This window comes from Fundulus heteroclitus, chromosome 20 (genome assembly GCF_011125445.2).
Source record: "Fundulus heteroclitus isolate FHET01 chromosome 20, MU-UCD_Fhet_4.1, whole genome shotgun sequence".
Classification (NCBI taxonomy): Eukaryota; Metazoa; Chordata; class Actinopteri; order Cyprinodontiformes; family Fundulidae; genus Fundulus; species Fundulus heteroclitus.
This window is the reverse complement of record NC_046380.1, coordinates 20,501,295-20,523,454: the sequence shown is the minus strand read 5'-3', so window position 1 is coordinate 20,523,454 and position 22,160 is coordinate 20,501,295. Positions and strand designations below refer to the sequence as shown.

The following is a 22,160-nucleotide window of genomic DNA, read 5'->3' as shown; positions in this document are numbered from 1 at the left end:
CTCCTCTTGAAGCTTACAGAGCTTTTTTTTAAGTTTTAAGTTTTAAGTTACAATATGGAAGAAAAATAAAACACAAAGTAAAAGGTTCACTTGAACTTCATTTCGATGCTTCATTTTATGAGGCAATGAAAGACTTTGCTTGATCACACAGAAAGATAAAATCACAAATGTTCAAACTAGAATAAATACCCTCCAGCACTTTAATACACACCTTCAGCTTTTCATTGCAAACCAGCTCACCTCTGACACCTGAAACTGTGGAAAAACTGGTCTGCAGGCTTTAATCGATGATTACAGGGTAACACCAAACTGTGCAGCCAATTCACAGTACAGCACAAGAGCAGCTGCTGCAAACTTATCCATTAAAGGGGACCCAGACTGAGAACAACAGTTTCCCAAAAAACCGGTTCAGTGCAGATACTGTATACTGAAACTACATAAATATACTGCTTACCTTTACCACACGAGTCCTTCCTCTGTATTTATTATCTCCTGTTAAAGTAGTAAAAATAAACCCAGCACAGTTAAGACATAACACAACTAAATGGCTTTCAGTCTCTTGGACTAATTTTTTCTAGTGTTATTCTCAAAGAACTAAGATTGAGAAAAAATGTAATGTAATGAATTAATTAATAGTTGTATTTACATCTGTTCTTATGTGTGTGTGTGTGTGTTTGTATAAATGGAAAAGGCTTATATATATATATATATATATATATATATATATATATATATATATATATATATATATATATATATATACATACATATATATTGGATTATTGTATGTTTAGTTTGAACTGAGCATTTTTGAAAACGTTTTTGGTTACCATATATGAGAGTTTATTAAATGCATGATGAAACATGATTAATGACTCTTTCACTGTCTCTAAAATTGAAGGGGTGCAAAGATCAGAGAAAATGTTTTTAGGAAGAGAATATTAGGCATGCACAAGTCAGATTCTTCCTGGGGTATAGCTGATTTTACTATTTACTATAGTAAAATGAGTCCTGTACTCATGAGCTGAGAGGCCCATGTGAGAGAAAGAAGCCATTGCTCCAAAAGTAACGTAAAAAGAAAGATTAGTTAGCAAATACACAAAATAACAATAACCTCAATTTATTGAGACATTCCCTGTAGTCTGAATAAACTAAAACTGTATTTGAATACAGCCAGAGGTGAAAGTTTGTAAACCTGACAAAACCATTCCAAATGTGAGGTGTGTGGGGAAACACCATGCTGGCTGAACAATTGTACCAGTTTTAGACAGACAGACAGACAGACTTATTCTGATTCCCTTAGTAGCAACTTTGTTTTTCCATTTTAAATTGATAAAATAAAATAATGCTATGGACAAATATGATGTTCCTGTACTATTTAGAACTTTCTGACACTTGGGGGCGCTAAAGCCTGCTTTTCTCTGAAAAGAAAATACTTTTTCTTTAAAAACCAGACTTCCATCCATCCATCCATCCATTTTCCGACACGCTTTATCCCTGTTGGGGCGAAAAGCAGAGTTGTTTTCTTCAAATAGGGCTTTCGGTGAATGCAGATTATTTGCGCTAAAGTACATGTCTTACATAATCATCAAAAGATATATATATATATATATATATATATATATATATATATATATATATATATATATATATATATATATATATATATATATATATATATATATATATATATATATATGTATAAAAAAACACATGAAGCATTTTCTTTTATATCTCCGTCTTAAAAAATCTACACCAAACACATCTCTGGGCATCAATAGCAGTTTTTCAAGTAACATTTGTGGCAAATACTTAAGTAGTTGTTTAATAAAATACATAACAAAATAATACCAGAGTGTCCCCAAATATGGAATTTCTGTGTGGTGAAAGTTAGGTTTGTTATTTTCTTAGTTTATCTTCAAAATGTGTCACTGGTAGCAAGGTATGATGACAACAGCTATCTATCAGCTTTGATTTCTGAGCCTGCTCAGAGTATGTCCATATATGGTAAACGGTATGACAGTGGAATGGGAAAGGCGAGGAGGAGAGGGGATGGCATTAGGGTGTAATCCTTGTTGCGGGAGTGTCAGAGCCCCTCCGAGGGCCAAGATTAGACAGAGCGCTATTAACGTCAAAGTCTGTGGCAGCAGATCCTGGGAGACTAACATCAGCAAGTCACTACTGGGTTGTTGTAACCCAGACTTTAACTCTGATAGTTGCTTGTCAGGACTGATTTACATGCATGTGTAAGTTCTCCCCTTGTACGTCTACTGAGTGAAATTACTTTGATTTCCTCAAGTCATCATTCTTTTACCTCTTTTACTTCACCATGTTAAAGTTTCTGCAGACCGTAACAACCTGTTATCCTCTGTCTGGATGGTGGATCGGTTTTACAGGCATCCATCTAAACAATAGTCTTTCTCTCTTTCTGTTTTCTTTGATTTCACAAAAAATACAATCAAAAATGTATATTCCTTTAAAAAATACTATCCTATCCTTATCAGGTTACACAGAACGGTCCAATTCTTCTGCCTATTTGAACTGCCACTGGATCTACATCATATTTTTTTTTTCATGTGTAGTTATTTGATTTTAAAATCATAACATATTTTTCTCAGATCTGATCTCAGAAACAAATTGTCATGTATACAATCCTTGAAATTTACTCAATGTTGCACCCACTAATACCTTTCAATGCTTTTATTTTGTTCTTGTAGACATCCTATTTTTACTGAAAGTGTTTTTGCGCACTGTTTTTACCATGACTAACATCCATCACAGTGGGGAGATTTTTATTTATTTATTTATTTATTTTTTATTTTAAAAAGACAGTAGGTACAAAGACTGCCAAAAAAAAAAAAAGTTTGACAAACTGGTTTACACACTTTTAAATCATGTTTTAGATGAACTAACGTATTTCAGAATTTTGTTAGGTATTTTCTTATATCCTAGTTCATTGATTGAAACAGAACTAGTGGGAACAGTTTGACTCATTTTCTGTGTTGACCAAGCTGCTCTAGATCACTGTTATGTGTCTTCCTGACCTACCGACAGATTAGCTGTAGTTCCTGTTTGCTTCCTGTCACAGTTTCATCACACTTTAGGCCCTGCAAGTGTGCTAAGCACTTGCTCTTGCAAAGCAGAGAGTTAATGCCAATTAGCCGTTGTTTATGCATGACTGTAAGCATGCACCATGGCACCCCAGTGATCTAATCTTTTTTGGACTTCTCACCTTGCCCAGGCTTTTATATAAATCTCATTTAGCACTCAGCTCTCATATCCCTATTACAACAGATGTCACACAAATAAGCAAATCAACCTCTCTATCTTTCCATATGTCCAACCATCCAAGTCAATCTCCTGCAACAAAAATAACAGCAATCATAAGCTCAACTTTCATTTTTCTGATTTTGAATAGCTACATTTTGAATACAACTTTACGAGGGCTGCAAGTGAACAATCCTAACGATTACAATATTTTAAATGTTTGGGGGCAATGGAGTGAGAGGATGGTAAGAGGTGTTTTTGTGGCAAGACCATACACAAAAAATATCTTTCCTACCTACAATCAAATGGCCAACAGAGATCAGTTTTCCCAAAATATTTCAGCACTGTGTGAAGGCTAACACTATAGGAACTATGATTAGCAACACAATTTCTTTTTAAAGGTGCACATAGGTTCATCAGTCAAGTTTTGAAGTTAAATATGATATACTTTCTTTCCCATACATGTCCTTACAATTGCTCGACGTGTAAAATGAGTTTTCCTCTATTGACCGCAGTTGCCTCTATAGGCTCTATTGGTCAATTCATTAGAGAGTGATTCGGGCCAAATCATCCAGGCGTGCGCGGGGAGGTGGGGGCGTGACACACTGCATGCCCCGTTCACCAGTCTACTTTCACGAGTTTCCATCGTAATCAATGCATTAGCGAGAGAACACGGGCTAACTTAAATATTTATAGCTTTCTTACCTCAGAAGACATCACGGCTCTGAAGAAAAGACCTGTGCAGTCGCAGCGGCAGATACTTTTCCTCTTCTCCCATGCACAACACTGGTATCCTTTCAACCTGTTGCCAGAGGGGGCAGACCTGCAAAAATCCCGGAACGCACGCTATACTCCTTTTTAGTAACAAGATAACACAAAGGCAATAGTGTAGGAGTTTTTGGAAAAGTATTCCCCTAAATCAGTTTGAAAAGTTTAATACTTTCGTTTTATTTTAGGAAATGCCATTTGGATCTGACCCCAATCTGACAACCCATTAGTTTAGCCAGTTATAGCCAGGAAAAAAAAAAAATCTCTCCCCAAGCTAAAATTTTATCCATCCATCCATATTCCATACCTACTTTTCTGTGCAGGGTCGCTAGGTGGCTGGTGGCTATATCCAGCAGTCATTGGGTGAGAAGTGGGGTAGACCCTAGACAGGTTGCCAGTCCATCACAGGGCAACACAGAGACAAAAAGACCTGCAATTTTATAAAAAAAACCAACAACACAACTTTTAACCCTGGGCATGATAAAAACTTGTATAATCCCACCACAGGACCTCAAATGTCGCAGAGCAACAACAGAACAACAGCCTAGCATGCACTGGGACAACATACTAACTTCAAAGCATGCACATTTAAAGCATTAATACTAAACAATGTGTTATGTGGGAATTCTAGTAACAATGCTCCACATGAAAATCTTATTGTCACAAATAAAAAAGAAACCCCCACGAAATAAGCACACTCTTTGACCTCAGCGTTGCGTGAATTGACCTGCTTTCTGTGAACAATGCAGCCAGAATGTAATCACTTCACATGAATCAAAGGAGACAGGTGTCACCTCTAACGTGCGCCGTGACTCCTAGACAACCTACTTATCACCTCTGACTTGCGTAGAAGGTGTGAATCCAATTTGTTGGGATTGAGGATTAGGAAGGGCCAAACCCCTCCGGTTAAACAGCTTGCTAGTGACAATTTTTGGATGCTAAGCGGATAAACACAAGCTACTTGGTCTAGAAATCCCACTTGTAGGAATTGGCATTCTTCTGAAAACTGTGTGACAGATGGCTTCCTGTCAGTACATCCAGGGCCCTTCCATAAATCTGTGCATTACAAAGAACACATATCACTTTCTTTTGTGGATTCAATCTTAAATGACAGATTTTCCTCTGTGATAGAGCAAAGAATTCTTGGTTAATGAAGTTGATTTAAATTAGGCAAAGCAAATATATTCCCAGGAACATCAAGAGTGTAAAAAAAATGGGAGACACTTTGATCAAACTAAATACAGTTTATTTTTGTATGTCTTAACATAAACTAAACAAACAGAATAATCAACCATTCTGTACAAATTGGGAATTATGTAATAATGCAATGAGGTATCAGTTCAGTGTCATTTATTGATTTTATTTGACACCAATTCATAGCAAATTTCATGTCATAACAAACAGATATCCAACCTACCCAGTGATACAGAAAAGAAAAAAAAATCAATCAAATAGAATCCAGTTATATAGACAATTAAATTATGTTACCCAAATCTCAATGCTAGCAAAAACCTGCCGCAGTCAAATTTGTTATTTTCCGTCATTTACTGTGACTATATATATATATATATATATATATATATATATATATATATATATCCACCCCGGAACACTTATGTAATAACAAAAGTCTGATTATATTTTTGAAAAAGCAGATATTTAGGCACTCGCTAGTTACTATTGTTATTATGTCCTGATTATTAAGGTCCCAAAATATACTGATTAATCCTCCCTCCGGCTCCAGCAAGGAGGAATGATTACTTCATTTCAGTTTTGTAGGTGTGCAAAGCTGGTAAACACACATATTGAAACACTTGCAGCTGTCAAGAAGTGAAAGTTACATTGATATTGAAACGTAATCACATTTTTTTGTGAAGAACTGAAAACAAACACAAAAGCAAAAGTGCTGTACAGAGAAAAAATAGATAATAGAAATGAATAAAATAAGAAAATACATTGACATAAAGATGACATAAAACCACATAAGATCGACAAAACAACACCCGACTAATTATTGAAAGTCAGATAGATTTTAAGAGATTTAAAATTGGCCATGTCCGGCAGCAGTTCATTTTAGAGTCTTGGGCCCGCTACATAAAAGGCTTGATCCAAACTGAGCTTGTACTCTGTTCTTGCTATTGACAAGAGCAAACATTTCAAGAAAAGGGCAATAAGAGCTCAGAGTTGTAAAGTGGAACAAAGCCATTTAGACAAATAAAATAATCTTAAAATGGATCCTAAAATGGAGCATGTGACATGAATTGAAAACTGGTGGAATGTTAAAAGACACCAAAATAATGTGCGTAACCAATTTTATCGCATGAACTACTGTCTTCAAGTGCTTCTACGTAAACATGGGCTTTCTGACAAGCTTCCCTTCACCTGCTGAAGACAAGCCTTCCCACAGCATGTTGCTGCCACCACCGTATTCCCAGTTCCTCTCAGCACTCTTGCTGAAAGGCCAGATTTGTTGAGTTCACAACTATTAGTTGCACTGTCGGCAGGTTCTTCCACCTGAGCTCTGGCTTTCTGCAGCTCCTCCTTGATGCAGATGCTCAGTAATGCTGTGTAACAAACCTCAGAGAATATTATATTATAATTTTGCTTATAAGTAATTTCAGAAACAAACTGGCTGCTCTAGGTTTTATCTCTCTTTGATTTGGAAAAACCATGCCTTCCACTTCACAGTTTATGTTGGTGCATCACATGAAATCTTAGTAAAGTAAAAAAAAAAAAGGTATGAAAACGTTGGTAAGAATCACAAACAACTGATTTATTTTGTCTTAGTATGTGAAGTATCATGGCATTTACATTTTTAATCAACAAACTAAAGATTGGTTAGATTTTACATATCTATGAGTAAAACAGCACTGTTACAAATTGTACTTGAAATTTTTCTAATCCAAAATGTTTCACAGTGGCGTTAAATGGTTTGGTTTTCCATGTATTGTACCTATGCTAAGTTTGCAGCGAGTAAAGACATTCAGATTCTATAATAGACCAGATCATTCATTGAATATAACTCTTTTTAATTGGCTAAACCTAGTGTTTAAAAAGCTGCAGAAAACACAAGTTTGTTTTTTTAAAGAAATATCTTAATCCATGTAAAAATGTAAATTAAATCCTTTACCTTTGCACCACCTTGCCTCCAAAAGTCATGAATCAAGACTTATCTTTAAGTGAACAGAAAAACAAAGGGCACTGAGATGCATACTTCCTCTCACACGTTCTGTTTGGTTGATAAACCTCTAATTAAATTAGTGCAATTCTAATCTAGCAGTAAAAGATTTAAGGGGAACCAAAGAGTTTCAGTCTATATTAGGTCCCCAATAAAAATATAACCATTTAATAGGATTTTGAGCATCAAATGGTATAAGATTACGTGTTCACAGACGGGACCTACCTGTAAAGGGATTACCTCAGGTGCTCCCAAACTTTATTCATCGTGAGACGGGTCGGGTAACCACAGCCAGTAATCTAGTTATTTAAATAGGTATTAGAAACTCAAACAGTTTCTGTTACTAGTTGGCTGAATGAAGCTGCAGATGAAATAATTGATGCATTTCAAATAAATTTTGGAAATGGTCATGTTTATTCACCATTCCATAAGAATATTCTGTGAATGAATTTATTGCACGCATCGTGTTGAAAATATAACTGATGCCTTTTCTGATCACTTATTTAAGTAACTCAAGTGATGTTTTCAAGCCCTTTTTTGTTAACTATGCTGAATTTCTGCTAACAGCTAATTAAAACATACAATTTTATTATGGAATATGACATCAGACCACTAAAAATATATTATTAATACAGGAACATTGGCTTAATAAAAACTATATTTAAAACCTGCTTAAAGGTTGTTAATTTCAAAAGTTACTTTTAATCGGACACACAAGGCTTATAAGAACATATTACTTTTTTAAAAACAAAAAACACCATAGCCTTGGATTCTCTTTACTCAATGTTAGACCCACTTAATGAAGCAAAAAGGCCCTACAGTGAGAATGGAAGCATTTTCTTTTCATGTTGTCGATTTAATGTGGCTAGCTAACAGTACCAGCCACATTATATTACTCACACACCTCTATTATATCAACATTTGACCCTTGGGTTAGATTATTGCTTTTGTGTTCTGGAGGTTCTCGGTTCAACTCCCACATCACTCTGGGTCCCTGAGCAAGAGCCTCAGCCTCAGAACTCTCCCAGGGCGCTGCACAGTGGCAGACCACTGCTCCCCAGGTGATGGGTTAACAAATGTCTTTGTCATTGCATGTTGCAATGACAATAACGTTGATTGTTATCGTTATGATTTTTTTTTTTACAGCACAAAGCAGCACAAGATTCATACAAGTTTTCAAGGGTTGGGATTAAAAAATCTGATACAAAAATGTGACAAATTTAGCACATATTCACATGCAGCACTTTTTACACTAGTTTTAGAAGCCTAGTAGAAGATTTTGCTGAATGAAATGTACGTATTTTACCCTTTAATAAATGTACTCAAATTATAGATTTGCTATTTTTTAAATTTGTGGCTGACAGGAAGGGGGGCCATGAGAGAGGGAGAAGACATGCAACAGAGCTCCACAGACTGGAGTTCAACCCATGGCGGCCACATTAAGGGCCAGGGCCTCGGCACGTGGGCCCAAGATTTGATTTTCCTATAGCTTGTTATATGAGATGATGCTTCCACAATAAAATAAAAAGAAGTCTTTCCTACACACCCTTAACAGCGGTGCCAATAGGTGTGTGTGATTTCTCCTGCAATCTGGACGCAAACCCCTTTAAGTCCGTAATTCTACTTTGTTTAAACCGGCCGGATCCCATTACATCTTTACTACTAGCTTGTGCATTACAACTGTGGATGGTAAACCAATTGATGCGGGTCAAGAGGATCCGGAGCAGATCAGCTGTAGCCACATTTGCCTCGGGCCAGAAAACAGGGATCATCTTCTTATTCAATTAGACAAACCAGAAACCTATTTTCTTGTTGATTGATTTGCAAATTGCATCTGCTCAAGGGAAGCATTAACAGGTCTTTGGTTAAAGACGCCTGCTTCAATGGCAGCCGGTTACAATGAGCCGGACAACTCTCTGCAACAGCCATAAATCTGATCCTGCTCCTCCTAGGATTGGTGACGATGTGGCTTCAAGCATGCATGTGTGTACTCTATATGGCAATAAAAAATATTTTGTTTATATCTTGAACCAAATTTCTGCTTGGAAAACTTGATTTTGTAAGTACTTACTACTACAACTGATTAATGCAAAATTGATTCAGTGAAGCACAAATGTGCACCTATCCTGAGTGGGGAACATTTCTATGGTGTCATAAATCACCCCCACACAGATGTCTTGGGTTGTTGTTTTTCTGACAAAGTTCAGTGTTTCAGATTATCAAACAATATCAAACAAAGATAACCACAGAAAACACTTTTTTTGTCATGACTGACTTTATGAAGGGAAAAAGCGATCCATACCTACCCGACCTGATGTGAACCCACCACTCAAGACCAATGCTTAGAGTGAAAGTAAGTATAAACATGTCTGAATACTGCTAGAAGAAAAATCACTCAAACAGAACAGGCCTCACGACATTCGGTAGGGTGGGCTGAGACATCTAAAAAATAATCAAAAAGATGAAAAAGAAGAAGAAAAAAATCTTGTCATACCCAGAACCACAGAAAATCAATAACAGATTAGAAAAAAACGTCACTGACATACATCAGTCTGGAAGAGGTACAAACCCATTTTGCAAAAGCAGTCTGCATGTCTGAATGATGATGATTTATATACACCTGTGGCCATGGTAGGATATTAGAACAGCTGAATTCAATTTTTTGGATGGGTGAGCAAATGCTTTTGGTAATATCATGTGTTTACAGACTCCTTTTTTGGATTCATCTCTTCAAAAATATTGATGAAAGGTGGCATTTAAATCTGCACTGACAATTTTGCAAAACTGTGACGTTAATTGAAAAAAAAATTCTAGTGCAGTATTAAAATGCTCACACACAGTCCTGAAAGGCTCTTGCAATGTCAGACAATCTTTCAAATGCCTTTGTCTGTTCCTCGTCTTCCAGCTCACCGTAATCCCCTGAGCTTAATTAGGAGGTAACTGTACTTCTTCCTTATGGTTAGTGAAGATGTCTCCCCTCTCATCTGAAAAGACGTATCAGTGCCTGGTGTAAAGTATACTTTAATAGATCCACTGGAAAAACCTTTGAAGGGCTTTGTTTAAAAAGGAAAACAGCTTCCATTATGATCTTGATCTGATTTGGTAGAAAAACAGTCCGAACCTCGTTTCAGTCACTGATAATTCATTCAGACTGAACAGATTCTTCAGAATATGTGAAGTAATACGTTTCACACGCAATGTGTTTTATGCACAGTGCTGGCAGTATCAGTCTGAGCAGAGGTATCACGTGTGATTCCTGAATTGATGACTCTGGGTGCAGGGGGCCGAGATCAGGGCGGAGATGGATGCTCGTGATGGAGGCTTTACACCACAGTAAGTGGTTTATGTCAAGGTGTATGAGTTGTTCCCTTTTGATGAGACCTGCAGGTCATTCGGGGGAAAGGCTATGTTAGTGATGGACAGGAAACACTTTAGACTTTTTATGCCTCGAGTTGTTGCGTTAAGGAATAAAAGCACATAATGGATAGAGAATCCGCAAACTAAATATATAAGAAAGCCATTTTGTCCCATATCCACAAGAATTAAGGTTTTATTTCTTCATCATTTATTGCAACAAAACGCGATGGGTGGTGAAGGACTATCAGGACAAATCTGCAAATGTCTTCCTATTCCAGTTTGGTACCACGCCCCCTGTTCAGGCTGCATATTATACCAGGATGTAAGACTAAATAGAGACTGAATGCCGGCCAGTTCACAGTCCTGGGTCACCCTCGGACTAAGTGGAGGACAAAAGAAGAAGTAGGTCATAGAAAAGTTGGCATGATTACAGCCTAATGCCGACAACACAGTAACGGTTCCAAAAATCCTCCTTTAGTGATTGGCTTATTCATCGCTGATTTGTTCAGAAAAGGATTTCTGGGAGGCTAACTTTCTGTAGCCTTTCTTCTAGAGCTAGCCATAAAGCAGACATTGAAGCTTGTTTACTTAAAAATTGTATTCACTCTGTTTCTTGCATTCAAAGTTTAAAAATGTTCATCCATTAACTACAGAAATTATGTCACAACCAAATCCCCATACCACTTTCTTCCTGCTTTACTTTTAAACCTCTTTGGGGGGATTTTTGTGTAAAACTTGTTTCTTAGCCTTTTAATCACACAAATAAGGACTCCATCACTTTAAAAAGAAAGCATAAACAGTCTGTATGTGTTCTGTTAAGTAATCAAACATTTTTTTTCCAGGTTTTTACCTCCTACAGTTGTAAAAAACTGTTGACTGGTGGCCCACCCTCTTGGGAGACTGTGTCGACACATTGAAAGACCAAGTGGGGAGCTGGGGTTTCAATTTGCTGGTGTTAGAGATTCAGATTTACAGTTGACACAGACCCGTACTGTGAAATCCTATTTGGAAATTGTTAGCTCTAACCCATCTAAATGGATAGTGACCCAGGGTTGTCAAACAGGGTCCGCCTTTAATTCCTTTTAAGTTATAACCCACAAGTTGTTTTGCTTTATTCCATTTAAATTGTTTACAAACCTCCTGTTCGAGGGCGGGAGAAGCAAACACAACCGGAACAAGTTGGAATGTACATATATCACCGGGGAATGGTTTACTACTGTTATTTTGCCAACTTGAGTAAAGGAATACTTGTCTAGTAAAATCAAAAAGAGAAAAGCCAAGATAAAACAGAAAAGAAGAAACCAGAAGAATCGTTCTGTCCCTAACCCGTTATGATACTGAATCTGCGATCTCACTGGTTCCGAAACTTGCCCTAAAAACTTGAAAAAAAGAGATCACTGATTAACAAGTGATTATACTAAGAGATTATGGGCTGAATTCCCAGATCCTCTTAGCTCATCTTCTTATAACGTGCCTAAGGGGTATATAACCATGGCTCCATGTAAGAGAACAGAGACAGCTGCATAGACAGAGCTTTAGGTTTTACTCTATTCTGCTAATTCAGATCACAGCCTGAGAAGATGGAGAATGGCACAGAAGGCAAGAACTTTTACATCCCCATGAACAACAGGACAGGGGTGGTGAGGAATCCCTTCGAGTATCCCCAGTACTATTTGGCAGATCCATGGCTATTCAAATTTCTTGGAGCATACATGTTCTTCCTGCTCATCACTGGCTTCCCCATCAACGCTCTGACGCTGGTAGTCACAGCTCAGAACAAGAAGCTCCGGCAGCCTCTCAACTATATCCTGGTGAACTTGGCGGTGGCAGGATTGATCATGATCATCTTTGGATTCACAGTCACCATTTACTCTTCTGTGGTGGGCTATTTTTCTTTGGGACCTGTGAGCTGTGATATGGAAGGTTTCTTTGCTACAGTTGGAGGTACAGTTTAGAAATGTACAAATCGTCCCCTATTTGAATTATTGTTAGCTCTACTAGCCTCACTGGTTTCACACTACAGCTTGTTTTCTTTGTCTACTACAGGTCAAGTATCACTATGGTCTCTTGTGGTCTTAGCTATTGAGAGATACATAGTGGTCTGTAAACCAATGGGTAGTTTTAAATTTACTGCCACCCATTCGGCATTTGGCTGTGGATTTACCTGGGTCATGGCTCTCTCCGCTGCGGTTCCTCCTTTGGTGGGCTGGTCAAGGTGAGAAAAGTCACATTAATTGATCCAGTCGCATGCCCACATCTGTAGAGCAGTGCAGGAAAAATTAAACATTCCTTCTTGTGGTTTTTCCAATTTTATTTCTTTCAAATCTGGTTGCTGGACTATAAATTTAAAAATGTTTCAAGGATTTTGTATTTGAAGTTCTTGCAAACCGTTTACCTCATAAGCCGTGCTGTAATGTTTTTACTGTACAACCAACAAAGCTCGATCACTTTTAGCTAAACTTTAAAGGATGTGGCCACTAACCTGCAACCCGACTTAGGGCATCATATTATCCCTACATTAGAAGTAACCACCACCCAAACTTTGGGATTTATCACTTTAAAGTCCCTGTTCCTAATCATGAAATTACCTGATGTAACAAAGCGAATAATACTCATCAGATTAAACTAATCGTCTATTTTACAGATGGCCTTAACCGGCAGACTGCTACCAATGTGAAAGTAAAACGGGACAGAAAGAGACAAAAAGAATTTAGTGAGGAAAATGGAAGGTGTGCATTTGGGAAAGAGGCATTGATAAACATAGATCGTCCACCAGTCCTCCAGCTAAACAGTATTCATTCCAGTTAGACTTCGACAAGAAGGTGTTGACACTGAAATAGAGGAATTTTAGCTAAAAAGAATAGTGTCATCAGCATAACATGATTTAGCCATCTTAAAATGGTATCGAAGAAAAAATTGGTTTAGGCCCATGCTTTACCTTGCTATAGAACCCCTTTGTGGAGTAGCTACTGAAGTCATTGGATTTGTGAAAAGTTACTAGACTTTAAAAGAAAAGACTGGTTTACCTTTTAGACTGAACAGACTAAAAACAGGTAGTATTGACGAACGGCTGAAATAAAGACACATTTACATACATCTTTATTATTGATTTACCGGCAGTTCTTAAAAAAAACGTTCTACAAAGGGAAGCTACATTCATAAGTGTACTTTAACCACAGCACCTATTAAAAGCTTTTTTATTTTGTTTATTTTAAGAACATTTCCTGCCTTTCTAAGCTATTTCGGATTATAAACATCAACTAAGAACAATTTAAGTAGAGAGGACAAATGGCTTACACAGTTTGCTCTCTGTCTCTAGGTATATCCCTGAGGGACTTCAAGTATCCTGTGGACCTGACTATTACACCTTGGCCCCAGGATTCAACAATGAATCATATGTGATGTACCTGTTCAGCTGCCACTTCTGTTTCCCTGTCTTCACAATCTTTTTCACATACGGAAGCCTTGTGATGACAGTCAAAGCTGTAAGTGTTGGAGTATAAATTGTTCTATAGTTATTTATATGACTTACATGTTGTTTAACGCACATATTACCATTAATACAGAATACTAATAAATTAACATCCTTTAGACAAACCAATATGGCAATAAGTCCAAAACGTATGAGCCATGTGCATGATATAGTATTTTGAACAATTGTATGGTTCCTCACATCTTAGTTTATTAGCCAGGATTCAATATTCTTCAGCAGTATACATGGAAAATATATATGTATTATGTATATAACCTAGGAACTCAAACCTATTTGGCCAAAATGGCAATGTATGCATCCTGAAACCTCTGTTTTAATGCCAGGACAAAGGTTAATGCCAAATATGCTAAAACAGTAAGCGACTGCTGCAAACCAATTACAATTTATCGCTAGTCAGGACTAGCAAAGCTTTGAAGGTTTATTTACAAAGCTGCCAGCTCACGTGCTGCCTAGTATGTGTAATGTCATTCATGGAAAAACAAAGCACTTGAAACATAACTCGTACTTTCACTGAACATCATTGCTTATCATGTTATGTCTGTTAGAGGGTACATCTGTCTGAATTACAACTTTTTCCTAACTGCAATCTTGATTTTACTGTACAACATAACTACTAAAATGATCAAACACTGACATGAGCTGTCGTTGAACTCATTTCCAGGCCGCAGCCCAGCAGCAAGACTCAGCTTCCACCCAGAAAGCTGAGAAGGAAGTGACACGCATGTGCGTCCTGATGGTGTTCGGCTTCCTTTTGGCTTGGGTCCCATACGCCTCCTTCGCTGCATGGATTTTCTTCAACAAGGGAGCTGCCTTCTCAGCTACAGCCATGGCCATCCCTGCCTTTTTCTCCAAGAGCTCAGCATTATTTAACCCCATTATCTACATTCTGATGAACAAACAGGTCAGTTGTTTTATAGCAGTGGTTACCTATAGAGAGTGTTGTCTGAAAACGGTCAGAAAAATCTGCCCATATTTAATTTTTCTTGGAATTGAGCCACAGAAGATGATTATTTTTCTTTAATAGGGGACGCAATTATTACTAGAATCTTTTATTGTGGTGTTACCATATATATAAGTCCTTTTGGAAGAACAGTTTTAGTGCAACAGTTGTTTAAAATAAGTTAAATATTAAAAATTCTGATAAGCTTCATCCTGTCTATTGGTAGAAACTTTCTCACGTCTATTGGTTAATAAACAGACGTTGAACAGTCTAGGTCTTCCAATAAGATTGGAAATAATTCCTGTTGAGAACAAGAAGGCATCATTGTAATTATGTTGGTAAATGTGATTTAAAACTTGTGGGATATTTCAAATATTTGTTCTTGTTTGAATTTCAGTTCCGTAACTGCATGCTGGCAACAATTGGAATGGGTGGTATGGTTGAGGATGAGACTTCCGTGTCGACCAGCAAGACAGAAGTCTCAACTGCGGCTTAACGACCACAACTACATATCTACGGACAACTTCCTTCCTTATGTTTTCCTAAATCTGGGTTTTGTGGACATGGAAATAAAGAAATGGATTCAAGACAAACTTTTCTGCAACAAAGGGACTTTAATCTCTAAATACCAGCCTGTGACATTTTGCTGTACACATTTATGAATAATATCTACGTCAAGAGAAAAAAAAAAAAAAAAAAAACAAACAAACAAAAAACATACAAAAAGATGAAAACATACAGAAAAAAAACAACAAAAAAACAACAACAACTGGACTCTAAAATGAGACACAGTCTAAAGTGTGTTTCCTTGCTCAACAGTGTTGGTAACAGCTTGTGAAATGTTCAGATGGTGAGTGGGTGAGATTCACCTATGTATATTTATGAAATGGGAAATTTTGCATATGTTTCAGACTCTGTCGTAATAGCCTGTAAATATTTTCTAAAAAAAAAACAAGTGTAGAACAACAGATTAAATGCATGCATGAAAAGAAGTATCGGTTTGTGCTTCCTTGTTGTAGTTCAATAATGTGCAAAAAGCTTTCTTTGCCACAAGGCTGGGCAACATTTTAATCCAGGTGCAACATTTAGACAACATTTAGTACAAATAATCAAAGGAGCAAAGTGCGTGAGTGACAAGTGAGCATAAATTGCTCCCATCATAGACCATACTCAGCAACCTTGCGTTCTACCATGTCGTCTTTCAGAGCAACAGTTAGCATGAATGTCCAAATATATTATATTTTTGTCATGAACACATTAATACACTTTTGGCAAATTAAATATTGTCTGTTAACTGATATGGCAAAATAATCCTGCTGGGTTTTTGTTTTAAATATTGTAACATTTAGAGTCATTTTCAAGCAAGTCAGTCTCTCTAAATTAAGCCTAAAAATATTCCTGCCACTGGTAGATTTAAATTTTAGATTATTTTCATTCAACCAAGGATTGTCTTTCTAATAGAAAATGGGAGAGACAAATATAACAACAGTTAAACACTATTATACCATCATTATTACACTTAGCTCACCCACCAGCGAGGATGTCACAGTCTCTCCTATTCTTCCTTGTATTCCGATTTATTGAATTGAAAATGGAAAATTTATTTTGAATTAGAATTTGTCTTTACTGTTGTTCTTCATCTTGATCACAGGCTGTGATGCAGTAAAACATGAAAAATACCAAGTGGGGTTAATACTTTTGCAAGGCACGAATGCTAGTCCAGAATGCTGGTTTGGTTACATGGAAAGGGGTCCTTGCACTGCCTTTCCATTAATCAAGGGGGTCCTTGATTGGAATGGTGTGAAGACCCCAGAGTTAGAAGAATAAGGTGACTACAATGTACTGATTCCTTTAAATCAGCTCTGAAGTATGAAAGAATAGCTACTGCCTAGACGAAGTCGAGAAGTGCTATTGGGTGCTCTCCCTTTCAATGCAATGATTCTCTGAGCTATAGACCTTCTGCACTGCGTGACTATCTATCCTGAGTGATGTCAAATACTTAAAGGTGAATTTAAACAAATTTCAATCTGAAAAACTCACATGGATAGAAAAGACAATTGGAAGAATTTTATTGATACAATATTTTAAGATTTTGGGGCTCAGACCTCGGCAGGAAACATTCACGCTGAATTATACTTCAATATGCATAAGCAGGTATATGAGAATAGGGCTGTTTCCCCCAGGCCCGAGAAACTGGTGGTGGAGTGGAGATAGACGAAGTTTTGTTCAGTCCATATGATGATCTGTTTGGGCTAGATGTCCAATTTGATAAACACAGGTTTGCATAAACTGTCCATGATGAGCAAGCATGAAGCTTGCCAAAGGGGAAAAACTCCCCTTTGGGAAGAAACCTCTGGCAGAACCAGGCTCAACATGGCGGTCTTCTGCCAGACCGTTTTAAGGAGTGACTGGGTATTCCATAAGAGTCCGGGAGGAATTACACTTTGATAGGGACGAGGTTGAAGGAGGACCATAGGAAAGCCAGGCGGAGCTTGCTACGATGGTGGAGAAGGGGATGGAGGTGGGTTAATTCCAGCCATCAGAGTCCAAATCAGACACAGTGCAGCCACAGCTTGCCGGCTGGGCAGAAGGCCAAGACAAGGATGTGGAGTTCTTTTAAGATGAACCTATGATGCTGATTGGCTTGTGACGAAGGCGGATGAGTCTCTGATTGGATGGAGGTAGGCAATAGAGTTTCTTCAGACTGAAATCCTGCTTAAACTCTACATTGCAGCTAATATTTGTTACAGTTAATACATTTTCCAACAACTTTTTTTAATTGAATCCAGCTAAGCGATAAGCTCTAAGATGTATAACAAAATTTTATAATGTGGAAAATGTAACAAGCATAAAGGAAATTTAACTTGGGATAATAAAGTATGAAGCATAAATGCTCATATTAACTCAAATTCCCACCCAAGGTTGGGGATGGTGCGTGTACTTTGTATTTAGAATGTGTATTCATCTAATACTGGATAACCAGAAATTAGATCACTTTACGTAATTTTAGTTGATTACTTTTTATTTCAATCAGAGCCCATAAAGCAGTAAATTATTTGACTCTCATTAGGTTTCATCCATCCATCCATCCATCCATCCATCCATCCATCGTCTACATTATCCCTGCAGGGTTACAGGTGGGTCAGCAGTACATTACAGTCATCAAGTTTTAAAACATTTAAATATGTCTTCAAGTGTAAAAAAAATACTCCACCAATGTGAAGAACAACACAAAAACCACAGATTCTTAAAAAACAACCCATAATGTAAATAGGAAATATTTATTTTTATTATCTGCAAGTGACGGAATCACTTGCAGAAGTTCAATTCGAAAGTTGATTTCGAAAAAAGAAATAAGATTATTTTGAAATATTTTAAACTTTAACTGTCCTTCAAGAGTTTTAAATTATAGCAAAAACTGTACTTATTAGAACAGGAAATTAGCTTTTAAGCCAAATACTGGCTAAGCTATAGTGCTGGCTATGCTGGACTCTGGAACCCTCTTAATTTGTATTGCACGTGTCTCCCAAATTATATCCATAAAACAACTGCACTTTGAAATTAAGAATATAAACAAGTCATGGACTAGGCCATTAATCAATTCACATTTTTTCATCTACCTCATAGAGGGGGCTGCACAGTAGCGCAGTGGGTAGTGCTGTTGCCTTACAGCAAGAAGGTTCTGGGTTCAAATCCAACCCTGGGTCTTTCAGCATGGAGTTTGCATGTTCTCCCTGTGCATGCGTGGGTGCACTCTGGATTCCTCCCACAGTCCAAAAACATGACTTTTAGGTTAATTGGTCTCTCTAAATTGTCCTTAGGTGTGTGTGTGAATGGTTGTGTGTCCTGTTTGTCTCTATGTTGCCCTGCGACAGACTGGTGACCTGTCAAGGGTGTACCACACCTCTCGCCAGGTGAACGCTGGAGATAGGGACCAGCGACCCCATGAGGGATTAAGCGGATCAGAAGATGGATGGATGGACCTTTTTTAGAGATTGTTTGTTGGACCATGGGTCCATGAAGATTGACGTTTCATATTTGGGTGTATGTCTGGCATATATAGATAAATTGACAACAATGCTTGCTTGCTACCTAACTATATAAACGAGTGGTCAGATAGAGCTTTCAGTAAATGTATTTATTTAGTGAATTTACTTTATTTAACCAGAAAAGACCCATTACATTTTTAAATATGTTGTACAAGGATTGCTGGGCAAGATGACAGCAGCTCAAGATAGCACTATGATATATTAAATAATTATTTTTGTTCTTTGACAATGTATTCTGGGAAAAACTGGTTAGTTTTAAACTAATAGCAACATATATGCTTGTGCTCTGTTATTATGTTTCCCACATAAAACTGAGCACAACATGTGTTATTTTGCTATTACTTGTTTTAACTTGTGGTGGGAACCTATGACAATGTGTTGTGGGAAAGACTGATTCTGTATTCCTTATTTTGCTTATATTTGCTGTACTCTGAGTTTGCAATGTTATTTTGCTTCACACACTGCTGAGATGCTGGGAACGGTTTTTGTTTTGGAAACACGTTTTGGAAACGGGACGAACAGATCAGCTGAGAGAGAGAACTGGCCACTCTCGTTCCCATCTGATACTTTGTTTATTAGTATAAAAAGGAGGGAACCGCCCTCAGTCGTTGAAGTCTAACGTGGGTCCGAGTGGACGCCCGGCCGCGTGGATTGTGCTCTTACCGGACTGACCGGCTTTCCAGTTCTGTGCCAGGGTAAGGGATGGAACATCACGCTTGTCTGAAAGCAATGTTGCTTTAAGTGCTTGCTACTTTGCGTGTGCGAGGTGCTTGCTGTTTTGTGTTGCTGTGTTCTGTGGGGAATAATAAATATGGGCACTATTATCCTAATAGAAACAGTGTTTGTGTCCTTATCTGTGTCTTGCCGATCTCTTCAAAACCTGAATAAAAATTTCATAAAACACACTAAAATACCACAGACATTAAAATGCTACACATTTTAAAACATCAGATGAACTGCAAATCAGTGTTTGATCCTTCAAACTCAAACTATTGCTGTGTAGTGTTGCTATATTACATGAGAGCTTTGTCTTTTAAACAAAGCTGTTTGCAAGTTTTGATCCGGGAGTTAACCCAACCAGCTCTTCACTACAAAGTGGGACTGAGGCTAGAAAAAAAAGTTTATATGCATTTTTAATGATCTTTTTCTTTCTGTTCAGAGTTCAGATTGAATATACATGCTTCAAACACGTGGGATCTTCCTTGAGCTCCTGTTTTCTATTGTAAAAAGAATCAAGATAAATGAAAGGACAATTTAATTAACTCTCCAAATTCACTGCAGACCTTAATAAAGTTTTTACCTGTAATTATATTCCCAGTTTGTTTCACCAGATCTGCAGGTCCCGTCTTAAGAGCCTCAGTGGTTTATCGTGTTCTCAGTCTAATAGACTTATTACTCCTGCTAATAGGATTTGTCTTTAAGTCACAGTGAACAGTTAAAACCATAATTACTGTACTCCCCGGTTGCCTGCTTCTACCAGTCAAGTTGCTATTTAGAAGTGTTTCCCTTCTGCATTTTAACATGATTCACCATCTAAACCAGGGGACCCTGGAAGAAACAAAAAGACAAGCTAAAGTTGGAAAACAAAAAGATTCTGGCCTTAATTTAAGTTTAGACATAGAAAGACTTTATTGTCATTCAACTGCATATTCACCTTGTATATTTAGCATAGTTTCATTGAAAGAAAAAACATTATAAACATAGGTTTTTGTCATTTATTTGTGACAGCAAACCAAAACAGGTGTATGTATATATATGTATATATATATATATATATGTATATATATATATATATATATATATATATATATATATATATATATATATATATATATATATATATATATATATATACACACACATACACACACATACACACACACACACACAGAAAAATTATGTCTACGACCATATGAATATTGCAAGAAATGTAGCAGCAGGACATATTGTAACAATGAACAGGACATATGATAATGTGTATGATAATACATTTACTCAGTACAACAGAGTTCACAATTACCACGTAAAGTGAATACTTTTATTTGAAGGGGAGTGGGGGTTTATTGTGGAATGAAGCTGTTGTGAAATCTGATTTGAAGGAACCTCTTGTCAGAGGCAGCAGGGTGGACAGTCAATATCCCCTTTTCCATTCAAAGCCCCAGGATTTAAAGCCCCAGGCTTTGGATTACCATGGTAAACGAAAGCCTGGTGCTTTTGGGTTTTCGTGTTTCCATTAGCTAGGGGCCATTTTTTTGTAAAACAGCTGAATGACATGTGGGACATTGTGATGAAAACAGTACCAGTCAGACATCAAGAACACAACAGTCAAACAGACAAATGCAGTGATCCTGCCACTCATGCAGGACAATGCGCAACTGATGGCATTACATCTCCTTATCCCCTTTTACACCGCCCCCAACCCTATTTCTCACCGCCGGGCACTACTGTATTCTACTGTAAAACAAAAAAAAACAAAAAGTAAAGCACAGTTTCTGTCTGGGCTGCTCTTGGACCGCAGATTTGTGTGTGTGAGGTGTAACAGACGTGGAGGGGAGACTAGATTGAACTTAATAGCTTGATTAGTATAATTTTTCCTGCCACAACGAGTTTAACTAGGACGGTTTTTAAGTACAGTATCGCAAACTTTTTATCCCAGCAAAATTATTTTTATTTAGGTTAAAGTCTATATGCGCTGAGCAGTTCTCTCCTCCTCTTTCTCTGCCACGGAAAGTTAGCCTTCTCCGCATGTGCTCACACACTGTGGCAAAACAGATTAAAATTAAAAGTGCTACAACATCCAGCACATTTAAATCTGTTATGCACATATATTCCCCACTAACTTAGTAAACACTTTATAGGCCAGGGCAAGTCAAATTTATTTGTATAGCACATTTCAGTACAAAAACAATGCAAAGTGCTTTACATGATGAAAATATAGGAAAATAAAACAGAATAAGAGCAAGTTAGAATAAAATGTAGAAACAAAATAAAACATGAGAAAATAGAAACTAAAGGCAAATATTAAGTTGGACTACAAAATTAAAATAATGATGTTTCGGTAAAACAGTTTAACTAGAACAGTCGAAGGCAATCCTAAACAAATGTGTT

At 37.2% G+C, this 22,160-nt stretch overlaps 1 protein-coding gene across 1 annotated transcript; it reads left to right on the top strand.

The window, feature by feature from the left end:
- The first annotated feature begins 12,066 nt into the window (after nt 1-12,066).
- opn1mw1 (opsin 1 (cone pigments), medium-wave-sensitive, 1) lies at nt 12,067-15,995 on the top strand. The gene is made up of 5 exons (XM_012872728.3): nt 12,067-12,514; nt 12,617-12,785; nt 13,890-14,055; nt 14,725-14,964; nt 15,401-15,995. Exons 1-5 carry the CDS (start codon nt 12,151-12,153, stop codon nt 15,497-15,499), a joined length of 1,038 nt encoding a protein of 345 aa, XP_012728182.2. The 5' UTR covers nt 12,067-12,150; the 3' UTR covers nt 15,500-15,995.
- Nucleotides 15,996-22,160: the final 6,165 nt, after the last annotated feature.

Excerpts from the sequence above, each read along its gene's own strand:
- opn1mw1 (XM_012872728.3), top strand. The coding sequence starts at position 12,151 with ATGGAGAATGGCACAGAAGGCAAGAACTTTTACATCCCCATGAACAAC. Across the intron at positions 12,515-12,616 it reads TTTCTTTGCTACAGTTGGAG|GTCAAGTATCACTATGGTCT; the intron begins GTACAGTTTAGA and ends TGTCTACTACAG. Across the intron at positions 14,056-14,724 it reads TTGTGATGACAGTCAAAGCT|GCCGCAGCCCAGCAGCAAGA; the intron begins GTAAGTGTTGGA and ends ACTCATTTCCAG.